Here is a 20,693-nt window from a genome sequence, read left to right on the forward strand (position 1 = left end):
TTTCTTTCTTTCTTTTGACCATATTACAGTTTTTTTTCATAAAATATAAAAAAATAATTTTTAAATTTATTTTAAAAATTATTTGAAAAAAATATTTTTTAATTAATTTTTTTCAAAAAATTATTAGATCTATCAAAAAAATTAAGCAATAAATTATATGATAAATAAATTAAATAAATTTAAGTATCAATTAATTTAATTTAGCTTTTAATTTTATTAGTATTTTTAATCTTCTAAAACAAAAATAAAATTTTATATTTGATGTGCCTCAAAATTTGTTTATTGAGTTCGATTTTGTTCCCGTAATTCACCAAAAATTTCACAGTGCAACAAATTTTGATAAAGTAATTTATAAAAAAAGGGGATGTCTGTGGTGGAAGCGGAGGCTCAGGCCTATCGGCCCGAGCCCGCAACCTACCACTGACATCCAAGGGTAGTGCGGCGGGCTTCGCCCCCTACGGTATGGATCAAATATTTAAATTACATATGTTGAGAAACAAAAAAATGAAGTATAATTTTTTTGACTTACCCAACAAGTAGATCGATTTGCAATGTCTTTGGGAGTGTGGGATGATCCCAAAGAACAAAACAAAAGAGAAAACAAGCAAAAAGCAAAAAAAAAACAGTGTGCCGGCACGGCACAGTGCCGTGGCACGGACTTGCATATCGCTTTCTCTCGCACAATGCGCAGGTCCGTGCTACGGCACGGTGGGGGGTCCGAGACCCCCCCGGCTATGAAGCACGGATACTTCAAATTTTATGTCGTATCCGTATCGGATACGTATCGGATACCAATACGCGCTCGATACGCGCTCGATATGTGTCAGATACGGGAATGAAGTATCTGCCATTTTTAAAAAATAAAAAAATATCGGATACGGCTCGGATACGTGAGGGATACGGGGGATACGGGGGGGACACGGCCCGGTTCTTTTTTGGTCTAAAATGATTGAAACTTAAAATTTTTTTAAAAGCTCAAGTCCAAACCTATTGGAAAAAAAGAAAAGAGTGAGAAAAACACCAATATCTGTTCAATTTGTCATTTCATCTATCCTTTTGTTCTTGAATGGTAGAAGGCGCTCTTTCTCGTTCTATCTTCACACAGTATTTTCTCTCTTCCATCTAATTTGTCAACCTAGAATTAAGCAACAAAGGCTATAGAAAATATGATTTTTTTTTCCTTCTCTATTAAATTGTTAGCATATTTTTCTATTACTATTTTAATAATAGAACTAACAAATCAGACATATATATTGAATGGCTAATTATCTAGTTTGTGCGACTATATATTTATTGTTATCATTTGATCAAGTTGCATGATAGTTGGTTTGATACTTTTTGAATTATTATTTTATATGATTGATTATCTTTTTTTATGAACATATGTAGAATAATTAAACAAGTTAATGCATATTAGAATATGTTCCTTAATATAGTCTAGATATTCTAATTGTTCTTAATATATCATTACATATAATCAACATACATTTAAATATATTTAAAATAATATTTTATTTAAGTATATCCCGCGTATCGTATCCTAGAAGTTTTAGAAATTCCCGTATCACCGTATCGGTGTCGTGTCGTATCTGTATCCCCGTATCCGTATCTGTGCAACATAGCCCCCCTGTACTGTGCCACCTTCTTGGTGGCATGGTACATGCCGCCCCATGCCTTACGACACGGGACGGCACTTTAAACGTTGCTTAGAAGTTCGCAGTTTTCTTTAGTTTTCAGAACATGCAAATCACTCTCGTGTTTAGTACCCTTACAGAGCTAATTTCTAACCCTACAATCCAGATAAGGATTTACAAAGTACCAAACAGAGTTAGCAAATGGTAGGATCATTTTTGGCCGAATAAGTTTGGACCAACAAGTACTTATTTCTAATCTTTGTAATGTTTCGATATAGTGTTCAAATTTGGATTAATATGCTTACAAACTATATTCTCTACCTAGAAATAAGCTGGAGTTGCTCAGTTTTCTGATACTGTAATCTGCTATTTCTTTATTCCCTTGAGGAGAGTGCGACTCCTGTCTTCCACAAATTCATATTTAATTAATTTCTTTATTTGCAGAGCAAAGCCGATGCTTTCGAGTACGCTGACCAAGTATTGGAGAAATGGTATCCCACAGTTGAAGAAGGGAACAATAAAGGATTAGTTGTGCTGGTTACTAGTCAGAAAGAAGGTGCAATCACAGGGGGCCCTGCATTCCTCCAGGCTGTCGGAGACTCAGTTTTAGACGCTGCAGTATCTGAGAACCTTCCAGGTTAGCATTTGTTATATTTATCATATTAAATAACCAAAATGTAAGTTGAGCTGAGCTGCAAATTAGGAAAGGAAGCTCATTCCCTTTAGATCTGGCACGCACTAAGAATACTACGTTGATTCTCAATTCTAGAAGTGACTTCTATAAGTCATCTTTCTCATAATACGATGTATTTGCTGCTAATGCCTCTGTTCATTTTATTACTTAAATCAATGCTGGAAGAAGATTATTGCATGGCAAATTAAGAACAGCTGTTTTATTCATTTCATGCAAGGACCTTTAGTTCTGAAAGTCATAGGGTTACTGTTCTTAATTATGATTTCCAGGTGTGTGATCTTATATATCTGATCTATTTTATTATACAAGAAGAAAATAAATAATATGTACAAATGCAATGCTAATCTTTTTGAGAAAAATGGTTGTTTCATACGGTGTTAGAATCGGAAGTCAGTTTTAATATTTCTAGGTTATGGATGGACATCCAGTCTGATTTAATTTCCTCTCATTTGCTCTATATGCACATGATGGCCTTATAGCCAAAATCTGCCCAGACTTGAAGGCGAGGATTAAATATTTACTAGTGTAGTCACCCGCGCGATGCGGCGGATAGATATTATCGAAACAATCATTATTTCTATAAAATAAAAAATATTAGTTTAAATGGGCTGTAAAAATCGGTAAAATACTATTAAAGATGACATTTTTATACTTATTAACTCAACAATCTATATAATTAAACTCAATATTTCAGTCAAAAAAATAATAAAATTATAAGTAAGGATAAATACAAAATTTACAATTGATTACACATAACAATTCAAATAAAAGGAATTGTTAAAGTTCAAGCGAGTGTTAATTGAAAATTAAATAAAATTGAGGGCCTATTTCAAATGGGCTAGAGAGGATCTCTCAGTAAACATTTGTACCAATCTTTTTTTAGTATAAAAAAAAAAAAAGCCAAACAAAGCTAAACCTGCACTTCTCCGGGCCTAATTATGCCCTTATGTCCAGCAAAATTTTGATGAGTGAATGAGCCCTGAAACCCCACAGAAATAATTCAGTGAACACCTTATAAGCATCTACTGCAAACCAATCTGAATTATAACAGAGATGTGTAACTTGAGTTACTTCTAGTATGTATGTAACAGTATCAAATCCTGGAAAAAAAAAATATAATTAAATACAACAACACCTGAACAGAAGCAAATACCCTATAATATAAGACCATCAATTATAAGTTGTCATTTTTCCAAACCAACCTCTATGAGGGTAATCAGGAAACCCAGCGGGAGGAGAAACTGCAACAAAACAAATTGTAATTCAAGTGAAAAAAAGAAAAAAAAAAACCAACTTAAAAAAGAAGGAACAGTTGAGCAAAATCAAGCAAAATTTGGAAGAATTTAATGATAAAAATTCTAAATTTTTTATCCAAATCGGAAAAAAAAAGGTTTTCACATCTTTCCGATAAACCAAAATACCTTCAAACTCATTCAGGAGAGGGAAAGGATCCAAGATTCTCAGCTCAGGCCTGCAAATCACATAAACCCCACCTAATTAACACCCAAAATAGAAAAACCAAAAGGTACATATATAAAAAAAAGAATGAATTCATAAAAAAAGTCTCTTTTTGCTTTCGCAATAAGTAATCGATTTATCTGAAAGTTCAATCTCAATCATTCAATGAATTACAAATTTTTACACGAATTACCTTTTAATACTTCTCCTCATGGTGGCGTCTTGTCTATAAAAAAATAAAAATAAAAAAAAATAAAATAAAATAAATAAAATAAAATGAAAGAATGAAATGGTGACTATGAAAAGTTTAATAGATATTCAAAGTTGGTAGAGTAATCAATTATAATTATAATTGCCATTAATTGATGAAACGTTAATGTAGATTACTATTAATTCATGAAACGTTAATAGATCATATAACGTAGAGGAGAGGGGAGGGAAAAGGGTGGGAATTAAAGGAGAGAGAATTATTAAAAAAATGAAAGAATGAAATGGTGGCTATGAAAAGTTTAATAGATATTCAAAGTTGGTAGAGTAATCAGTTATGATTATAATTGTCATTAATTGATTAAACGTTAATGTAGATTACCATTAATTCATGAAACGTTAATAGATCATATAATGTAGAGGAGAGGAGAGGGGAAGGGGTGGGAATTAAAGGGGAGAGAATTATTAAAAAAAACTAAAACAAATTTTTCTATCTATTAACTAAAGAATGAAGGGTTTCTTGCCACGTGGCAAGAAACATTGTGGATTCATTATGTTTAATAGATAGATAGTTAAGACGCCATTATCTACTAGCTTAAGCAATTAGATAAAAAATAATAATAAGCTGGTAAAAATATATGGAACTTTTTTGAACTATGGACCGTTTGGATTTAGCTACACAATCTTTCAAATTTCTTATTTTATTACCTAATCTTTCAAATTTTTTGATTTGAGCCAGTCAAAGGCACTTTAACCTCCGTTTATTTTACAGGTTTAGTTAGTATATTTTATGCAATTCGCGCAACTATAAATTTATTAAAGTAGTTAGCTTAAATTTTGAAGTCAAAGTTTCGTTGATTGACTCAAATCAAATAAATTGAAAGGTTGGGTAGCCAATCCAAATGGCCCATAGTTCAGGTAAGTTTCATATATTTTTACCTACTAACTTCACAAGGAACTGTAGCTAGATAGCTATATACTGTCACGTTGATTTGTGCACAGTGAATGCAAGTGCAAGATAATAAAAAATAAAACTTAAGAGCAAGAAATGCAGTAGAAAGTATGTCGGCATGCTTTGATATTTTACAATTTGATGAAGACAAAGTCACCAGTGGCTGATCATGAGATGCGAAAGTTTGTATTAGGAAATGACAATATATCCTGATTAAACACTAATTTGGCAAGAGCATTCTTTGGTACCTCTCTTGTTTATTCTTTTATCTGATAGGGCGGGCAGCTCATACGAAAGAAGTGCAAACTTTTATGTGACAGCCCAGAGTTTACAAGTTCACTTTCAAAACGAGTAATTTAATTTTGGTTCTTTTAGCTAAACTTTAATTTTATTCTTTCTTTCTTCTTAGAGTGAGACACTCTTCTCATGTGTACAGAGTTAGGTATGTCAGTAACATGTATAGTTCTTATTGGCAGCTATATCTAGGAATTGGGGCGACCTTGCTAGCGTGCGCGAGGTTTGCATAGATAAGTTGGTCGACGGGCAAAAAAGTTATATTGTCATGAATTTATCCACATAACTTCGACTTCGACTTGTAAATTGTAAAATATGTTACCGCATGCATCTTCTTGGCTATAAAAGGCCATCTCGAATAGATTAGGCATGTGAAATCATCAATTCATATCACCCATAACAGCCGACAGAGAAGATTGATTCTGTTCCAGCATGATTTCTATAGTTGTGAAATGGTTTAGTGTTTAAGCGTGTCGTGGTCTATATCCATGTCCATGTCCATGTCCATGGAACCTAGGCTAGAAGTTATGATTTTTGTGTATATTTTGATTTTTTATGGATCATACTGTATTATATCAAAACTGCAAGGCTTCAGTATTGCTCGCATTATGTAGTGATAAATAAATGTACCAGAGGTATAAGATACTTCATCTTCTGTTTCATGTGTGCAGTGTTAGCCACTGAAGAGAAGTACAATGAGGCACTGTACAGCACCGCCAAACGCCTGGTTGCGGCAATCGATGGGCTCCCAGATCCCGGCGGACCAAAATTTCAGGACAACAAGCGCGAATCCAACTTCAAGAGCAGGGAGGAGACTGAAGAAAAGAGGGGGCAATTCACCCTTGTTGTCGGTGGTCTTCTAGTGATTGCATTTGTCGTGCCGATGGCTCAGTACTATGCCTATGTTTCCAAGAAGTAGGTTGCAATTGTGTACTCTTCACTGAGAAATCCTAGTTGCGAGAAACAATCCATTCATGAATTGAGAAGCACAGAGGTCGCCAAATTGATAGCAAAAATGCATCAAGTTCCCCAGATTTTTGTTTTTGTTTTTTTTTTTTTCCCTAATTTCTCTGCACTAAAAAAGCATTATTGTGCGTACAAACTTCGTCCCACGTAAGTGTCATTGCGCTGTTCTATCATAAGCATGGCTTCATAATGTCGTTAAGCCGGTGTAAGGTAATTCTTCCCCAGCTCCTGTAATGGCTTTTGAGAGACTGGCACATGACGCGAGGGGCGTCTGCATTTGGCTTAAAATCATAATGGCAGAAAATTACTGTGTACTGCAGCTTATATAATATTATTTACATTCAATGATTAGAGATAAAGATACATCAACGTAGCAGGTTCGGTTAGGAAATTGAGGAAAGAATGCGACCCGGTCGTTAGAACTTAGGTTTCAACAGAAAAGGCATCTTGTCAGAGAATGGAGGATCGGAGTACTTCCCGGTGAGTATCTGTGATGAAACATGAAAATTCGCAGCCTCTGTGTAATGTATTCCATCCCAATTGACATATTCTGTGCTATCGTTGCATCCTTTTGCTGTCAAACGACTCCCACTGATAACTTTGGTTTGCCCGCAAGGGATTCGACTGTCATAATTCAGTGCTCCTCCGCCGTACCCACAGCATGCTGTTATGGGATATTCAAATCCTGCACAAAATATTGACGAATTATGTCCCAGTGTCATGTTTTAACTTTTAACATGCGCACTAATGAATAACAAATAATTTTCTTACCATATCGAGAATAATTTGCAATCAGATCATACTTTATCGAGTAGATATCAACGTAAGTGATGTTTGCATCTGTGTATTGACCCTGCAATTTTGTACAAAGTGCATGGAGCTGCAAGTTGAAAAGCTTAGCTGCGCGATTATGGGACGCAACACATCCGAGCTCGTCCAGCTTTGATGGATCTTTACCAAAAGCAGCTATGTTTTGAGGTAAGCACCCGAGGGGAGCAGTATTATGAATCCAGAATTTCCTTGCGCCGTTATCATATAACTTCTGAAAGAGAGAATATTAGGTAAGAGTAGAAATCCATGAACTAATCAACTCAACTAACAGTAAACTGCATCAGAATATAAGTAGACAAAAATACAAGTAGACAAAGTAACAACACTAATAAAAGTCAACTTGAATAGCAAGAAGAGATTCTACAAAATGATTAGCCAACTGCACAAGAAAATTTGGCTTCTATTTAACCAAAACACATATTACTTTTGTGAAAAAGAAAATTGATGCTTTATTAGTTTAAAAGCTTCATCAAGATTTTTTCTCTTTTCCTTTTTTTTTTTTTTCATTTTTTTCCCTTTTTTTTTCTTTTTACACATGATGAAGCATGCAATTAAACCTTTAACAGGTTATTAAGTAAAGGGCATCCAAAGTGGAAGTCACGAAACCTTGAGTCCAGTCTCGAATTCCAATAGAATTGTTGGAATAGAGGCAATAACTTGGTCCTCCTTTTTGTGGTAGAATGCACCGGCGAGGTCATTTTGGCCTACATCGAACATGTAGAGTCCCTCACCGAAGAAATCCACATGAGGAATATATTTCTTGTATCTGTTCCCTGCAATGAAGCAAGAAGGAAACCGAAATTTTAGTTGCACAATCATTTGAATTCAACCAGAATTTATAAGCTACAAGCTGCTTGAAGCCTCAGCCATTGCACGGGATCTGTTTTTAGTCATAAAACTTTCCATGATATGTTCGGACAATTTCAAAAAGTGGCCTTTTTTCGTTTCGTATCTGTTATAAAAGTTCACCACATTCTTACAATGTACAAATTCAAAACTGAAATGTGTGGTACTCGGATTAGTAGCATAACATGTTATTTCTTTTCTGGATAGGGACATGATGCTGCTAACGCCATTGATGCAGCTAATTTGTACATGTCTATTGTTAACTCGTTAAAACAGTAGAAGATAGTAAAGGCGATTTTAAGTCAAAAAAGCAGAAGTCCAAAGAATACATGACACAGGTTTTTGGCCATCCGTTCCGAAGCACGCAACGCAAGGAAGGCAGACACGTGGGTGGGCCGTGACTTCAGCCCTTTGAGCTTGGTGAAAATGACAGATTCCAGCTTCTCGCGACTAAGTCGCCGAACTCAGATAATTATACTAAATTTGAATCGCAATGTGCAATGAAATGAATGCTACAATCCCAATAGAACTAACCCCACTCAATCCTGCTATTGAAAATCCAGCGCAGCAGAATTCACTGAATTGCCCCATTACCACAATACCCTTAATTAGCTATTGAGCTAGATATGTCTTAACCCCAGAAAACTTTTCTATCCAGTTTTAGAGATATCGACAAGAGTTCCCCACATCCAACTAACATTTATAGGGTTACTTGCACTATTGGTCCCTAACTTTTACCTATTTTTATTTTGGTCCATAACGCTTTTTTTTGGCTATTAGATCCGTAACTCTTATAATCTGTTTCAGTTAGGTTCTAACCATCATAATTCTTGTTACTTTTTGACACATCAAACCCGATAAAGCCCTGTCTACTCTTGTAGATCATTGTCATGGTCCAATAGCCCCCGGTCAAGGTTTTAAGTGCCCGTCGGCATGGGCCGTATCCACCTTGCCGTACCGTGCCAACAAGATACCGACACGATACAGACCCCGTGCCGATGGCACAGCTCAAAACTCTCTATTCTTTAAATTAGTAAGTAATTTCCTCAATAAAGTTCAAAAGATGTGATAAAAAGATATAATAAATAGTTAGAATATTTTGTTGCTAAAGAAAATAAATATTTCGTGCTATTATATGTCGGCACACAAGAATTTTTTTGACCGACACGCATTGGCACGACTCGGCACCGCCGTACCGTGCCGGCAAGTTTCTTGCACAACCCCGTGCCATGGCACTTAAATCCTTGCCCCCGGTAAGTCTCGGCACTGATTGTTCAAGCTTCTAGAAAAGTTTGGTGGCACTCCCTGCTCAACATCAAGGATGCCAAATACTCCAAAAGTGGTAGTAGACATCGTATGCATCATAGTAACATTCTTTGATATCCCATATCTAGTTTCAGCTTTAGCCTAGAAAGGTAGCTTAGTTTGTCGCATAAATTATTCGCCTATTTTTATTCTGATCTACAAACATAGCTTAGTTTTAGTTAAACAACTTTAGCCTGAAAAATCGTCACACAAGCATATTTTTGACATGCAACATAGGTAACATGCATGAAAAATTGTGGTTCTAGATTCCTAAATACGGGACAATTTAGACAACGTTAAAATGGGATAGCAAAAAGTTCTATTTTTCACCCTCAGCACTTTCAAAAGTATTATACCTAATACAAACAACTTCACAACTTATAAGACCACTAAATTTTGCGTACTAGAGTATAATCTCTTTTGCTTACAGTAAGTTAGATTCTAAAATTAGCTTGGCAAGAGCAATATACATACCTTTAGCTAGCAATTCAAGAACTCGATCCTTGAACCGAAGAAACTGAGCAATCTGAAGACCAAAGCCAAATGGGCTGACAGATGATGCTGTTGCAGGAAGTATGGTAGAACCAGCCACAGCAAAGTTTGAACCTTTTCGAAAACTAGGTGCACCAACAGAATCTAAATATGCATTAAGGAACGGCATATCCATGGCATCCACTGCACAAAACAATTACAATTTCGATCAATATAATGCACTTTCCAGCATTCTAGCATCATGTACAAGAATCTAAGCACAAAAAATGTAAACTGCAAATAGGCGGCCAATATATCCTTACAAAGACAATCTCCAAACAAGGACATGGCAACAGTGCTCCGCTCCTATGTGGCAACACTAAAAAATTACCTTTTTCTCTGTGACTGAGTGGGTACTCCACTATAGCAAGTAGCGGTGATAGCGAAACATGCCCTATGCTATTTGTACATGAGCAAGAAGCACAATAGTTAATACAAAAAATTGTTCTCAACTGTTTATGTGAAAAAGGTACACTTGTGAAGGGGCCAATTAGCATCCTTTAGGTTCTTTGTTTTTGCCTCGCTTGTTTCTCTTTGTGGTTGAGAGCACTTAAGGATTGACTTCTTTAAATTCTTACCGTTGGTTTCAAGAATTATAGTGTCATGGCACGGAGGCGTGCCAGTTGTCGCCCGGCACAGTACGGCACAGGCACGCCTCCGTGCCGACACCAAGCATGCTGATAGATACGCATAACCTCCTAGCAGCACGTTTTGGCACAATTTTTTTTAGATTTTTTTGTTCTCAATAAACTCTTATAATGCTATTTTGAAAGATTTCGAAAAATAATTATAAATATTGGCTATGTATAACTTATTGCACTCAATAATTAATATACTAGTAGATATTTTATACATGTACAACAAATATAATTATAGCTCGTAGAAAATAATTAATTTTGAAAATTTTCTGATTTTAGCTTTTTTCGGAAATTTAAAAATAATAAAATATAAAATTAAAGAAAATTATTTTTTTCTTAAAGTTTTTATGGAATTTGCAATATTCAATAATATTGATTCAATAAGAGACCGCATGATAACTAGATTAACTAGAATAGAACTACAATTGTTCCAATAATTTTTTTAATTTTGAATCTATTAAAAACATTTATTAAAATTTTGAAAAAAGATTTTTTTTATTAAAATTTTTAAGAAAAATTATGAGATCTATCCATAAAAATTTAATAATAAATCATATGTTGAATAATTAAGCAAATTCAAATATTAATTGCTTTAATTTTTTTATTTTATTAGTATTTTCCACCTTCTAAATCCAAAAATAGAATTCTCAAAGTAAAAAACAAAAATTGTCGTAAATCTCATGCCCATTGCTAGATTTATCCAAAATAATTACAAATCGAACTACATGATAACTTAATCAAGTAGATCTATTTTTAAAATTTTGTAAACTATAAATAAAAATTTGCATAATTTTAAATTTCTCCAAAATAGGAACTTCACAAGTTACAAATATTCAAAATGTATGAACAAATTTAAAATTGTATATTTTTTATTTATCTAACAAGTACATCTTTGACTTGCTATTTCTTTGCCTTTTCGAAGTGATCAAAGTGAAAAAAAAAAGTAGAAATAGAAGAAATTGAAAAAAGAAATTAGAGAAAAAATTACAAAGGGAAAAGGGAGGAAAAATAGAAAAAAAAAAAGAGAGAGAAAGAGATAGTAAGAAGAAAAGAAAAGACTAAAAGAGCGAGTTGAGGGGAAGAAAAAGTATAAGAGAATGGGAAAGAGGGATGTGTGTAGGACACAAAAAAATCCAAAATTAGGCACAAAGTACTAAAAAAAAAAAAAAAAAAAACTTAAAACACTGCGTGCCCATATAGGCACGCAGCGGCACTGTACTGCGATACCCTTTGGTATCATGCCGTCTAGCACGATACTCTTTGGGTATCACGACACGGGGGATCTAAGAGAGATCCCCCCTGTATTATGCCCCTTAATTGCTGGCACGATACGTATCGCTCCGTGCTGACTGGCACGGTGGATACTTTAAACCTTAGTATCTGTAAACTCCCCCACCCTCCCCAAAACAAAGAACACTTGCTATTATCGTTCTATTTTTCTTTTTATTCCTTTTTATTCCTCATGAAAAACCATTATTTACTATTTGCAAATAGTTACGAAGTAATAAACCTCATTTCTAAGAGCTTATAACCTCAAAAATTTTAAGGAAAAACATAACCTAAAAACATAGACGAAATGGTAATTAGCTATCATAATGGCTTATTGGCCTAATGATGCAGGTATTCTACTGCTTCTAGAAAATGGTTACAATACAACCCAACATATTGTCAACATTAAATAGTCTGAAAACAGCTTAACCAAAATAGTACAACAGAAATTATTCCGCATCAACTTGGTATCAAATCCTAAAGATTCCTTACTAAAGTAACAACAAACTGTTGATTTTGAGAAAAACTAAAACGGTCTTCGTCTCTCCATCTAACCACCTAAGAGATAGGACCAGCAAATAGGCTTATCATCATTAAGACATCAATTCAAAGAGTTGAGGAGCATATATTGGTAACAGATTGCATAAAAATGTCATTTCAGCAGCAACTGATCTCCTAACTAACACTCATGCAAAGGAAGACATCTCAATTCCCACTTAAAAAGGCGCACCAACAGAATTCCATCAAGGCATCGTTTGGGAATATATTACTCAAACACACATCATGGGTCTAAAAATCCAGAAGCACTTTGGAGCTCACTTTCTCGGATGCTTTGAAGTGGTGGTTTGTGTGGCAATCCCTACCATCATTTTATAGCATTGGGTGAGGAGGCTACAAAATATTTTCCAAATTGCTTTTGAATTTCCAGACGCAATGGAGAGTGCATTTGGGCAATCGATTCCCAAACTATGTCCAAGGCCTATGTTTGGATGCATGAGCATCTTTTGCAATTTATCCCTTTGATTTACCTCAGAAGCATGTAGTATTTGGTAGATAAGTAGCAGGTCAAATGTACTAAAATGAATATCATATTCGACTTTCATGTCAATGTTTTGGAATAACATAAGGCACCTCGTAGGTGGAATACGCTATCCTACTAAATCATAGATGTCAAGATCTTTTGAGAAAAGAAAATTCAAACTCCTAGCTTTCAATTATACAAGAATAGTTATTATTGGATATCTTATTTGGACATCTAAAGAGGGACTCAATCTATTTTCTTCTGCTAAACACACTAGCTATGTGTATATATATATATATATATATATATATATATATATATATTCAATAACATCCTTGAAGCAAGCTCCTCTTACGTCCCAACAAAATATAAATAAAAAGAATAAAAAAAAATTTTAAAAAATAGCTTAGCAGGCAGAGAGTGCCCATCACTCAATTGCAACCAATATCAACCAATAGTTCAATTTATAGCCGAAAGAAAAAAAATAAAAATAAAAATGTAAAGGTCGTTGGGCAAATGAATAAATATGCAGTTAATAGATAAGGTTAAAGATCTCGGCGGGTAGGACGAGAGAGAGAAAGTGAGAGAGGAATGAATTACAGAGGAAATCGATGATAAGCCGGCCATCGCAGAAGCGGCCGGCGGGTCTGCGGAAGTAGGTCTGCCCGTACGGGGGGCCGATGCTCTCGAGGCCGGCGGCAATGCGGGCGCCGGTGTCGGAGTTGGAGTCGCCGAAGTTGAAGACGGCCGGGCAATTAAAATCTACGGCGGCCATAGCCACGCAGGCCGTGTGCAGAAAGAGGACGACGATGACGATGATGATGATGATGATGTGGGAGGAGGCGAGGCGGCGAGCAGGCCGAGAACGTGCTGCCATCGGAGCCGCCCGTTGCTCTTTGCGAGCTCTCTGTGCTATTTGAAAGTATGTAATCACTTATTTGGAATACCTGAGAACGGGCGGTGGTAAAATGATTGTGGCCTTGCGGGAGGCCGGGATTTTCTATAAAGCAACAACAAGAATGACGGGAGAGGCTGTTGGTGGCAAGAGACTAATAAGAGAGCCCCCAAGAGCTGCAGCGCCTGGTTTTATTATTTTGTAAGTCACTTCTAACACGCTTAGAAAAGACGCAGAAGCAATGTTGTCCGTATTTTCTTAAATTTGGTACACATTTTATACTACATTTATTCGATAGTTCTTATTCTCTGGTTATTATATTATTAATTTTTTTTAGGAAAAACTTCAAAAACCTCCTTTATGGTTTCAATTTTTTTCACCTTAATACCCTGTGGTTTAAAATGTATCAAGTTAGTACCCTGTGGTTTCTCACTTTATCACTTTAGTACCCTGTGGTTTTAATTTGTATCAAGTTAGTACCCTGTGGTTTTTTAAATCACAGGGTACTAAAGTGATAAAGTGTGAAACCACATGGTACTAAAGTGATAAAGTGCAAAACCACAGGGTACTAACTTGATACACTTTAAACCACAGGGTACTAAAGTGATAAAATGAGAAACCACATGGTACTAACTTGATAAACTTTAAACCACAGGGTACTAAAATGAAAAAGTGTGAAACCACAGGGAGGGTTTTTGAAGTTTTCCTTTTTTTTTAACTATAAGTTTCAAAGTTTCGGCAAACGGTAGAATATATCAAGTGTAAGACTAAAAGGGATGTAAAAAAAAAAAAAAAAAATCCATCCAAGTATATTTATCGCTTTGAAGAAAAGATATTAAATATAGGCATTCTTATGTCAAAATTTGTTATGACAATGCAGAAACTAATAACTAATAAGTATAAAGTTTGATATAATAATTTATACTCTTATTTTTCTAAAGCAACAAAAAATTGTGTGAAGTACAAAATTTTGATGAAATATGTTGATGAAGTAATAAGAAAATTTATGAATGATTTCGATTGGCATGCATAGCAATTATAAATACTAATATAGAGCGGCCCACGCTTCGCGGCGGGTATGTGATATTTCAGTAATTTAAAATATATGGTTATTAAAATTTTAAGCTTACAAAAATTATGTTGAGAAATTAGATTGCAAATTGTAATGATGTGTATTTGATAAATTACTTTGTGAAATTTATGTGTTGAACGAATGGATTCCTTTGTAGGGACATGTCTGTTCAAACAGACATGACTCTTCGATTATGTCTATTCAAACAAGATATGACTTACCTTTTGAAAAAAAACATATAAATAGAGGCTCTTGTGCCAAAATTCATATCACCAAAAGTTTCCAGATTTCAGAGTTAAGAGCGTGAGAGATTCCGAGTTTTGCTTCTTGAGTATCTCTAGCCTCGTTCTATCCCGAGAGTTCTTTGTCATAACCCGAAGCAAACTTTGTTTGGGGGCAAATCTACTCTTTGGAAAGTGCTGAACCCGTGACTCGAGACTTTCCCCATGTACGAGTATTTGCTCGTGTTTATTTCTTGAAGTGTTCGTGGCTGGTGTTCGAGTTCGATAATCGTCTCTTTCGGTTGTCATCCCCTACCGTCCCTTTCAATCAAAGAGTAGATTACTTTCTTTTCGAGATGGCTTCGGAGGTGACGTCCGTGTACAAAGTTATCAACCAAGACTTTGTGAAAATTGATCGTTTTGATGGGACAAATTTCAACCATTGGAAGGACAAGATGCTCTTCCTTCTCACTGTGCTTAATGTGGCGTATGTGTTGGATCCTGATGACAATTCTGTGGAGAATACAACCGATGATGCTACTCCCGAGGAAATAGCAAAAGTAGCGGAACTGAAGAAGAAAAGAGAGGAAGATGAGTTCATATGTCGAGGCCACATCCTCAACACACTCTCCGATCGACTGTATGATCTCTACATGTCGATCAAGTCTCCGATCGAGCTATGGAAGGCACTTGAAGAGAAATACAACACTGAGCGACAAGGTACCGACAAGTTTCTTATGATGAAGTACTTCGAATTTAAGTTCCTTGATTCCTATCCTCTCATGGACCAAGTCCATGAGTTGCAAGTGCTCGTGCAGAGACTTCGTGATCTCAAAGTCATTATTCCCAAGGCATTACAAGTGGGGGCGATTATTTCGAAATTACCCTCCACTTGGAACGAGTATTGGAAAAAGCTTCGTCATATGGCCGAAGACTTTTCTATGGAGAAAATTCTTAGACATCTTCGCATTGAGGAAGAGACTCGAAAGCGAGATGCGGTGAATTTTTCTCAAAGTTCTAAAGTGAATAATATGGAGTCCAAGACCTCTCGGAAAGGCAAGAGAAAGGCTTCGTTTGAAACCGAAGAACAACAAGACAATAATAAGAAGAAGCGTACATGCTTCCATTGTCATAAGAAAGGGCACTACATTAAAGATTGCCGAATTCTCAAGAAAGAGAATTAACTAAAGGAATCCACCGCTCAAAAGGCCAATGTGGTTGAGGAGAAGGACTTAGTGGCCATGGTGACAGATTCTTTTCAGTCCATGGAGATTGGTATGATCACCGAACTGAACATGGCAACTACCGAGAAATCGTGTAATTGGTGGCTAGACTCTGGTGCTACAGTCCATGTGTGCAATGACCGGCTACAATTTAAAGGCTACGAGGAGGTGGCAAATCGAGAGGTGCTTATGAGCAACAACCAATTGGTCAAAGTGCACGGTCGATCAATGTCACGCCCCGAGCCCGATCCTTTTGACCGGTTCGAGTGCGTCGAACAGACGCCGAACGGACAGAGCCTCCCCTGTCCGCCCAAGGCTCCACAATATGTATCAATAGAGTAAAAATTGCATAAGCGGAAGCATACGCAATGGCTTGCACGAGGGCAAGCAATAGCCAATAGTGAAAGTAATAAACTACACTTAGGAAATCAATTACAATTTTGCATCATTTCTTCTCTTTTACATCGCATGATCTCAAATATAAATTCTTGCATTTAAACATAAACTCTTTTTACATCATTTATTTAACATGTTCATAATAGTATAATCATCAAGATACAAAAGATGATGTATAAGTAGAGGGTATGCGACTACAAAATGATAACCACTCGGGAGGTCTCTAACTAGGGCGCTATGCCCTTACCGCGATCGTCAGTCGGCTCGCTCGGTCATGGCTCTATGAAAATAGGGGTGTGAGAACTACAACAAAGTTTTCAGTGGGTTCGGCAACCAACCACGCCGACTATCCCACTAGGTCTAATCAGGCATAATAGAATAGAGGAAAGAAAGTAACTAACTAACAAATGCAACTAATATGCCTGAACAATATAAAATGCGATGCTCGATGTAATGCTCATGATGAATGTAGGATCACAATTTCTTTATCCAATCTCTTGGCTAACCCGTAGGTTTCGCCCTCAACAAACTCACCAATCCAAAATCCGAATAACTGGGGAGATATCCGCTACAACCCGATAAGACCGTCTTCTGGGGAGATACCCACTACAATTCAGTGATGTCAACTCCGGAGCACATCGCCCGAGGGGGAGCTACCACCCTCGAGCAATTACTAAAGGTGAGTACGATCAATCCTACATTGAGGATTCCAAGTTCAATCCATTCCTTAACTTTAAGGAAGACCATACTCAAATGACCATTAACTCTAAGGTTGAAATGTCATAATGTCTCAATCATTCTTTTTTTTGCATTCTTTACTATCACTAGTATCATATACACTACTAAATTCTTGTACTCATGCCACACTTGTGTTTCTAAGTGCTATGTTCTTGTTCTCATGCCAAATGCCACACTTGTTTTCTAAGTATTCTAGACTCATCAATGCCACTTGTTAGATCTATGTCATGGTGTCACTTTTGTTTACTAATCCTTCTAGGTTCTTGTCACATTCATGCATACATAGGGATTATCATTCTCACATTCTTACAAGTATTTAACATGCATTTGAATTTACATCATGCTATAAAAAGTTCACAATTTAATCCTATTATGCAAAATGCTCAAATATGTACATATGCTCAAAACATGACACTTAGACATAAAGGAATTTTCGAGGTCCTTGGAATGCACCACCCACCTGGTGAGCTATAAGAAAGCGATCTCGATAATCTCCAAGCTCTATCGAACACCGAATTCGCATCCTATAACCAAGAAAGTGCCCAAATTAGGCCCTGTACACATGAACCGTACTTAGACATTTTCGTTTCGACAAACGGGCTTGTCCAACATGTCGGGAATACCCCCAATTAGATTTCTACGGGGTCAATTCGCCCCCGAAAAATCCTAGGGCAAAAGCCCCAAATTTGGTGCCCTAACGAAACCCATTGCTAAACCCTAGGTTTTGATCTCTAAAACAAGCAAAAGAAAGCTTGTCTAACCTCTGGAAGCTCATTTAGAACCATCCCAACCATCTCTAGGGCTTAGAATGCAAACCCTAGAAATCCTCCATTAGAGCACCGTGAAGAAAACTAGGGTTTCATGGTGTTCATGGCTCTAACATGCTTCTAAAACCTCTAAGAAGCTCAAAACTCCAAAACTTAGGGTTTAAATCCTAACCCTAGAAGATATCTTGCAAAAACTTACCTCTAGTCCCAAGCTCTACCAAGGCCTTCTTGTAGAAGAGCTTCTAGTTCTTCAAATCCTCCTGAAATCCCTTCTCCAAGCTCCTTCTCCTTCTTCTCCTTGCTCTAGGGCAACCTTCTAGAGATAGAAAGAGGAAAAAATGAGAGAGAGAGGTGTGTGTGTGTGTGTTTGCTGTGAAAAGGGGAGAGGATTGGTATATTTTACATGTTGCTATAATAGCAACTAGGCCCCTCAACTTTCTATTCTGCAGCAGACCAACCGTTGCTGCCAGAGCCACGGCGTACCGGTACACGGGCTCCCGTACCGGTACGAGGCCGCGCAAATGCCAACCCGAGAGCAGAGTCCTCTCGAGTGCGCAGGGTTTGTACCGGTAAACGGGGTCTCGTACCGGTACACCACCCAAACTGCCCAGACCCGAGTGCAGCTAGTGCTTGGGTCGCTTGCTGTACCGGTACAACCACCATAGTGTACTGGTACACAATGCTCCAGAGTGCTGTTTTGGTTTCGACTCGACTCTATTTCGCGCCGTTCGATGCCTAAACCATTCCAACACTTCTTAAACTCATTTTTACCCTTCCAACCTTATTGGAATGCAAAATGGAACTTGTCCAACCATTTGTCTCGGCGCTTTAACCAATTTGGTTAAAGTTTGATAATCGCTATTGAGGTTTCGATACGTTACATTCTCCACCCCTTAAAATTAGTTTCGTCCGCGAAACTTACTTAATTTAGACTTAAACTCATATCTCAATTCAGCTCGTTAAAGAGGTGAGGATAATGCTCCCGTATTGCGCTCTCGAGCTCCCAAGTAGCTTTCCGATCATCGTGATTGCACCAACGAATCTTAACATACGGAATCTCGGATTTCGTAGTTTTCGATCGATGATGTATGCCGGGAACTCCTCATAGGTTATGTGTCACGCCCCGGGACCCAGCGGAAGCCCGCCCGGCGCGTGTCCAGACCCGCCATATGTCTACAACATATAAGGCGTCTAAAAACAACGATAATAAAAGCAATAATAAAAGACATCCAGGAATATCAGAGCATAGTAAATGTCTAATAGCTACAACAAGAGATATGGATAAAACTGTAAAACCACTAAATAAAACATAAAGCGANTGGCCGGTTCGAATGCGTCGAACAGACGCCGAACGGACAGAGCCTTCCCTGTCCGCCCAAGGCTCCACAGCATATATCAATAGAGTAAAAATTGCATAAGCGGAAACATACGCAATGACTTGCACGAGGGCAAGCAATAGCCAATAGTGAAAATAATAAACTACACTTAGGAAATCAATTACAATTTTGCATCATTTCTTCTCTTTTACATCGCATGATCTCAAATATAAATTCTTGCATTTAAACATAAACTCTTTTTACATTATTCATTTAACATGTTCATAATAGTATAATCATCAAGATACAAAAGATGATGTATAAGTAGAGGGTATGCGACTACAAAATGATAACCACTCGGGAGGTCTCTAACTAGGGCGCGATGCCCTTACCGCGATCGTCAGCCGGCTCGCTCGGTCCCCGCTCTATGGAACTAGGGGTGTGAGAACTACAACAAAGTTTTCAGTGGGTTCGGCAACCAACCACGCCGACTATCCCACTAGGGTTAATCAGGCATAATAGAATAGGGGAAAGAAAGTAACTAACTAACAAATGCAACTAATATGTTTGAACAATGTAAAATACGATGCTCGATATAATGCTCATGATGAATGCAGAATCATAATTTCTTTACCCAATCTCTTGGCTAACCCGTAGGTTTCACCCTCAACAAACTCACCGACCCAAAATCCTAACAACCGGGGAGATACCCGCTACAACCCGATAGGACTGTCCTCTGGGGAGATACCTACTACAATCCAGTGATGTCAATTCCGGAGCACATCGCCCGAAGGGGAGCTACCATCCTCGAGCAAGGACTAAAATTGAGTACGATTAATCCTACATTGAGGATTCCAAGTTCAATCTATTCCTTAACTTTAAGGAAGACCATGCTCAAATGACCCTTAACTCTAAGGTTGAAATGTCATAATGTCTCAATCATTCTTTTCTTTACATTCTTTACTATCACTAGTGTCATATACACTAATAAGTTCTTGTACTCATGCCACACTTGTTTTCTAAGTGCTATGTTCTTGTTCTCATGCCAAATGCCACACTTATTTTTTAAGTGTTCTAAACTCATCAATGCCACTCGTTAGATCTATGTCATGGTGTCACTTTTGTTTACTAACCCTTCTAGGTTCTTGTCACATTCATGCATACATAGGGATTATCATTCTCACATTCTTACAAGTATTTAACATGCATTTGAATTTACATCATGCTATAAAAAGTTCACAATTTAACCCTATTATGCAAAATGCTCAAATATGTACATATGCTCAAAACATAACACTTAGACATAAAGGGATTTCCGAGGTCCTTGGAATGCACCACCCACCTGGTGAGGTATAAGAAAGCGATCTCGAGAATCTCCAAGCTCTATCGAACACCGAATTCGCGTCCTATAACCAAGAA

At 36.9% G+C, this 20,693-nt stretch overlaps 2 protein-coding genes across 2 annotated transcripts in view; one reads left to right on the forward strand and one right to left on the reverse strand.

Moving 5' to 3' along the window:
- LOC109709281 (UPF0603 protein Os05g0401100, chloroplastic) overlaps positions 1 to 6,283 on the forward strand; it is a 17,833-nt gene extending 11,550 nt beyond the window's left edge. The window contains exons 2-3 of the mRNA XM_020231436.1: positions 2,079 to 2,271; positions 5,911 to 6,283. Coding sequence (XP_020087025.1) covers positions 2,079 to 2,271; positions 5,911 to 6,158 — 441 coding nt within the window. The 3' untranslated portion in view covers positions 6,159 to 6,283. The remainder of the gene's footprint in view (positions 1 to 2,078; positions 2,272 to 5,910) is intronic.
- Positions 6,500 to 13,470, reverse strand: LOC109709280 (GDSL esterase/lipase At1g54790; the record flags this gene model as incomplete). The annotated part of the gene is given in 5 exon segments (XM_020231435.1): positions 6,500 to 6,890; positions 6,977 to 7,247; positions 7,643 to 7,809; positions 9,662 to 9,862; positions 13,247 to 13,470. Coding segments are annotated over 5 exon segments (1,132 nt in total), but the record flags the coding sequence as incomplete, so codon positions are not given.

Source organism: Ananas comosus, linkage group 4 (genome assembly GCF_001540865.1).
Source record: "Ananas comosus cultivar F153 linkage group 4, ASM154086v1, whole genome shotgun sequence".
NCBI lineage: Eukaryota > Viridiplantae > Streptophyta > Magnoliopsida > Poales > Bromeliaceae > Ananas > Ananas comosus.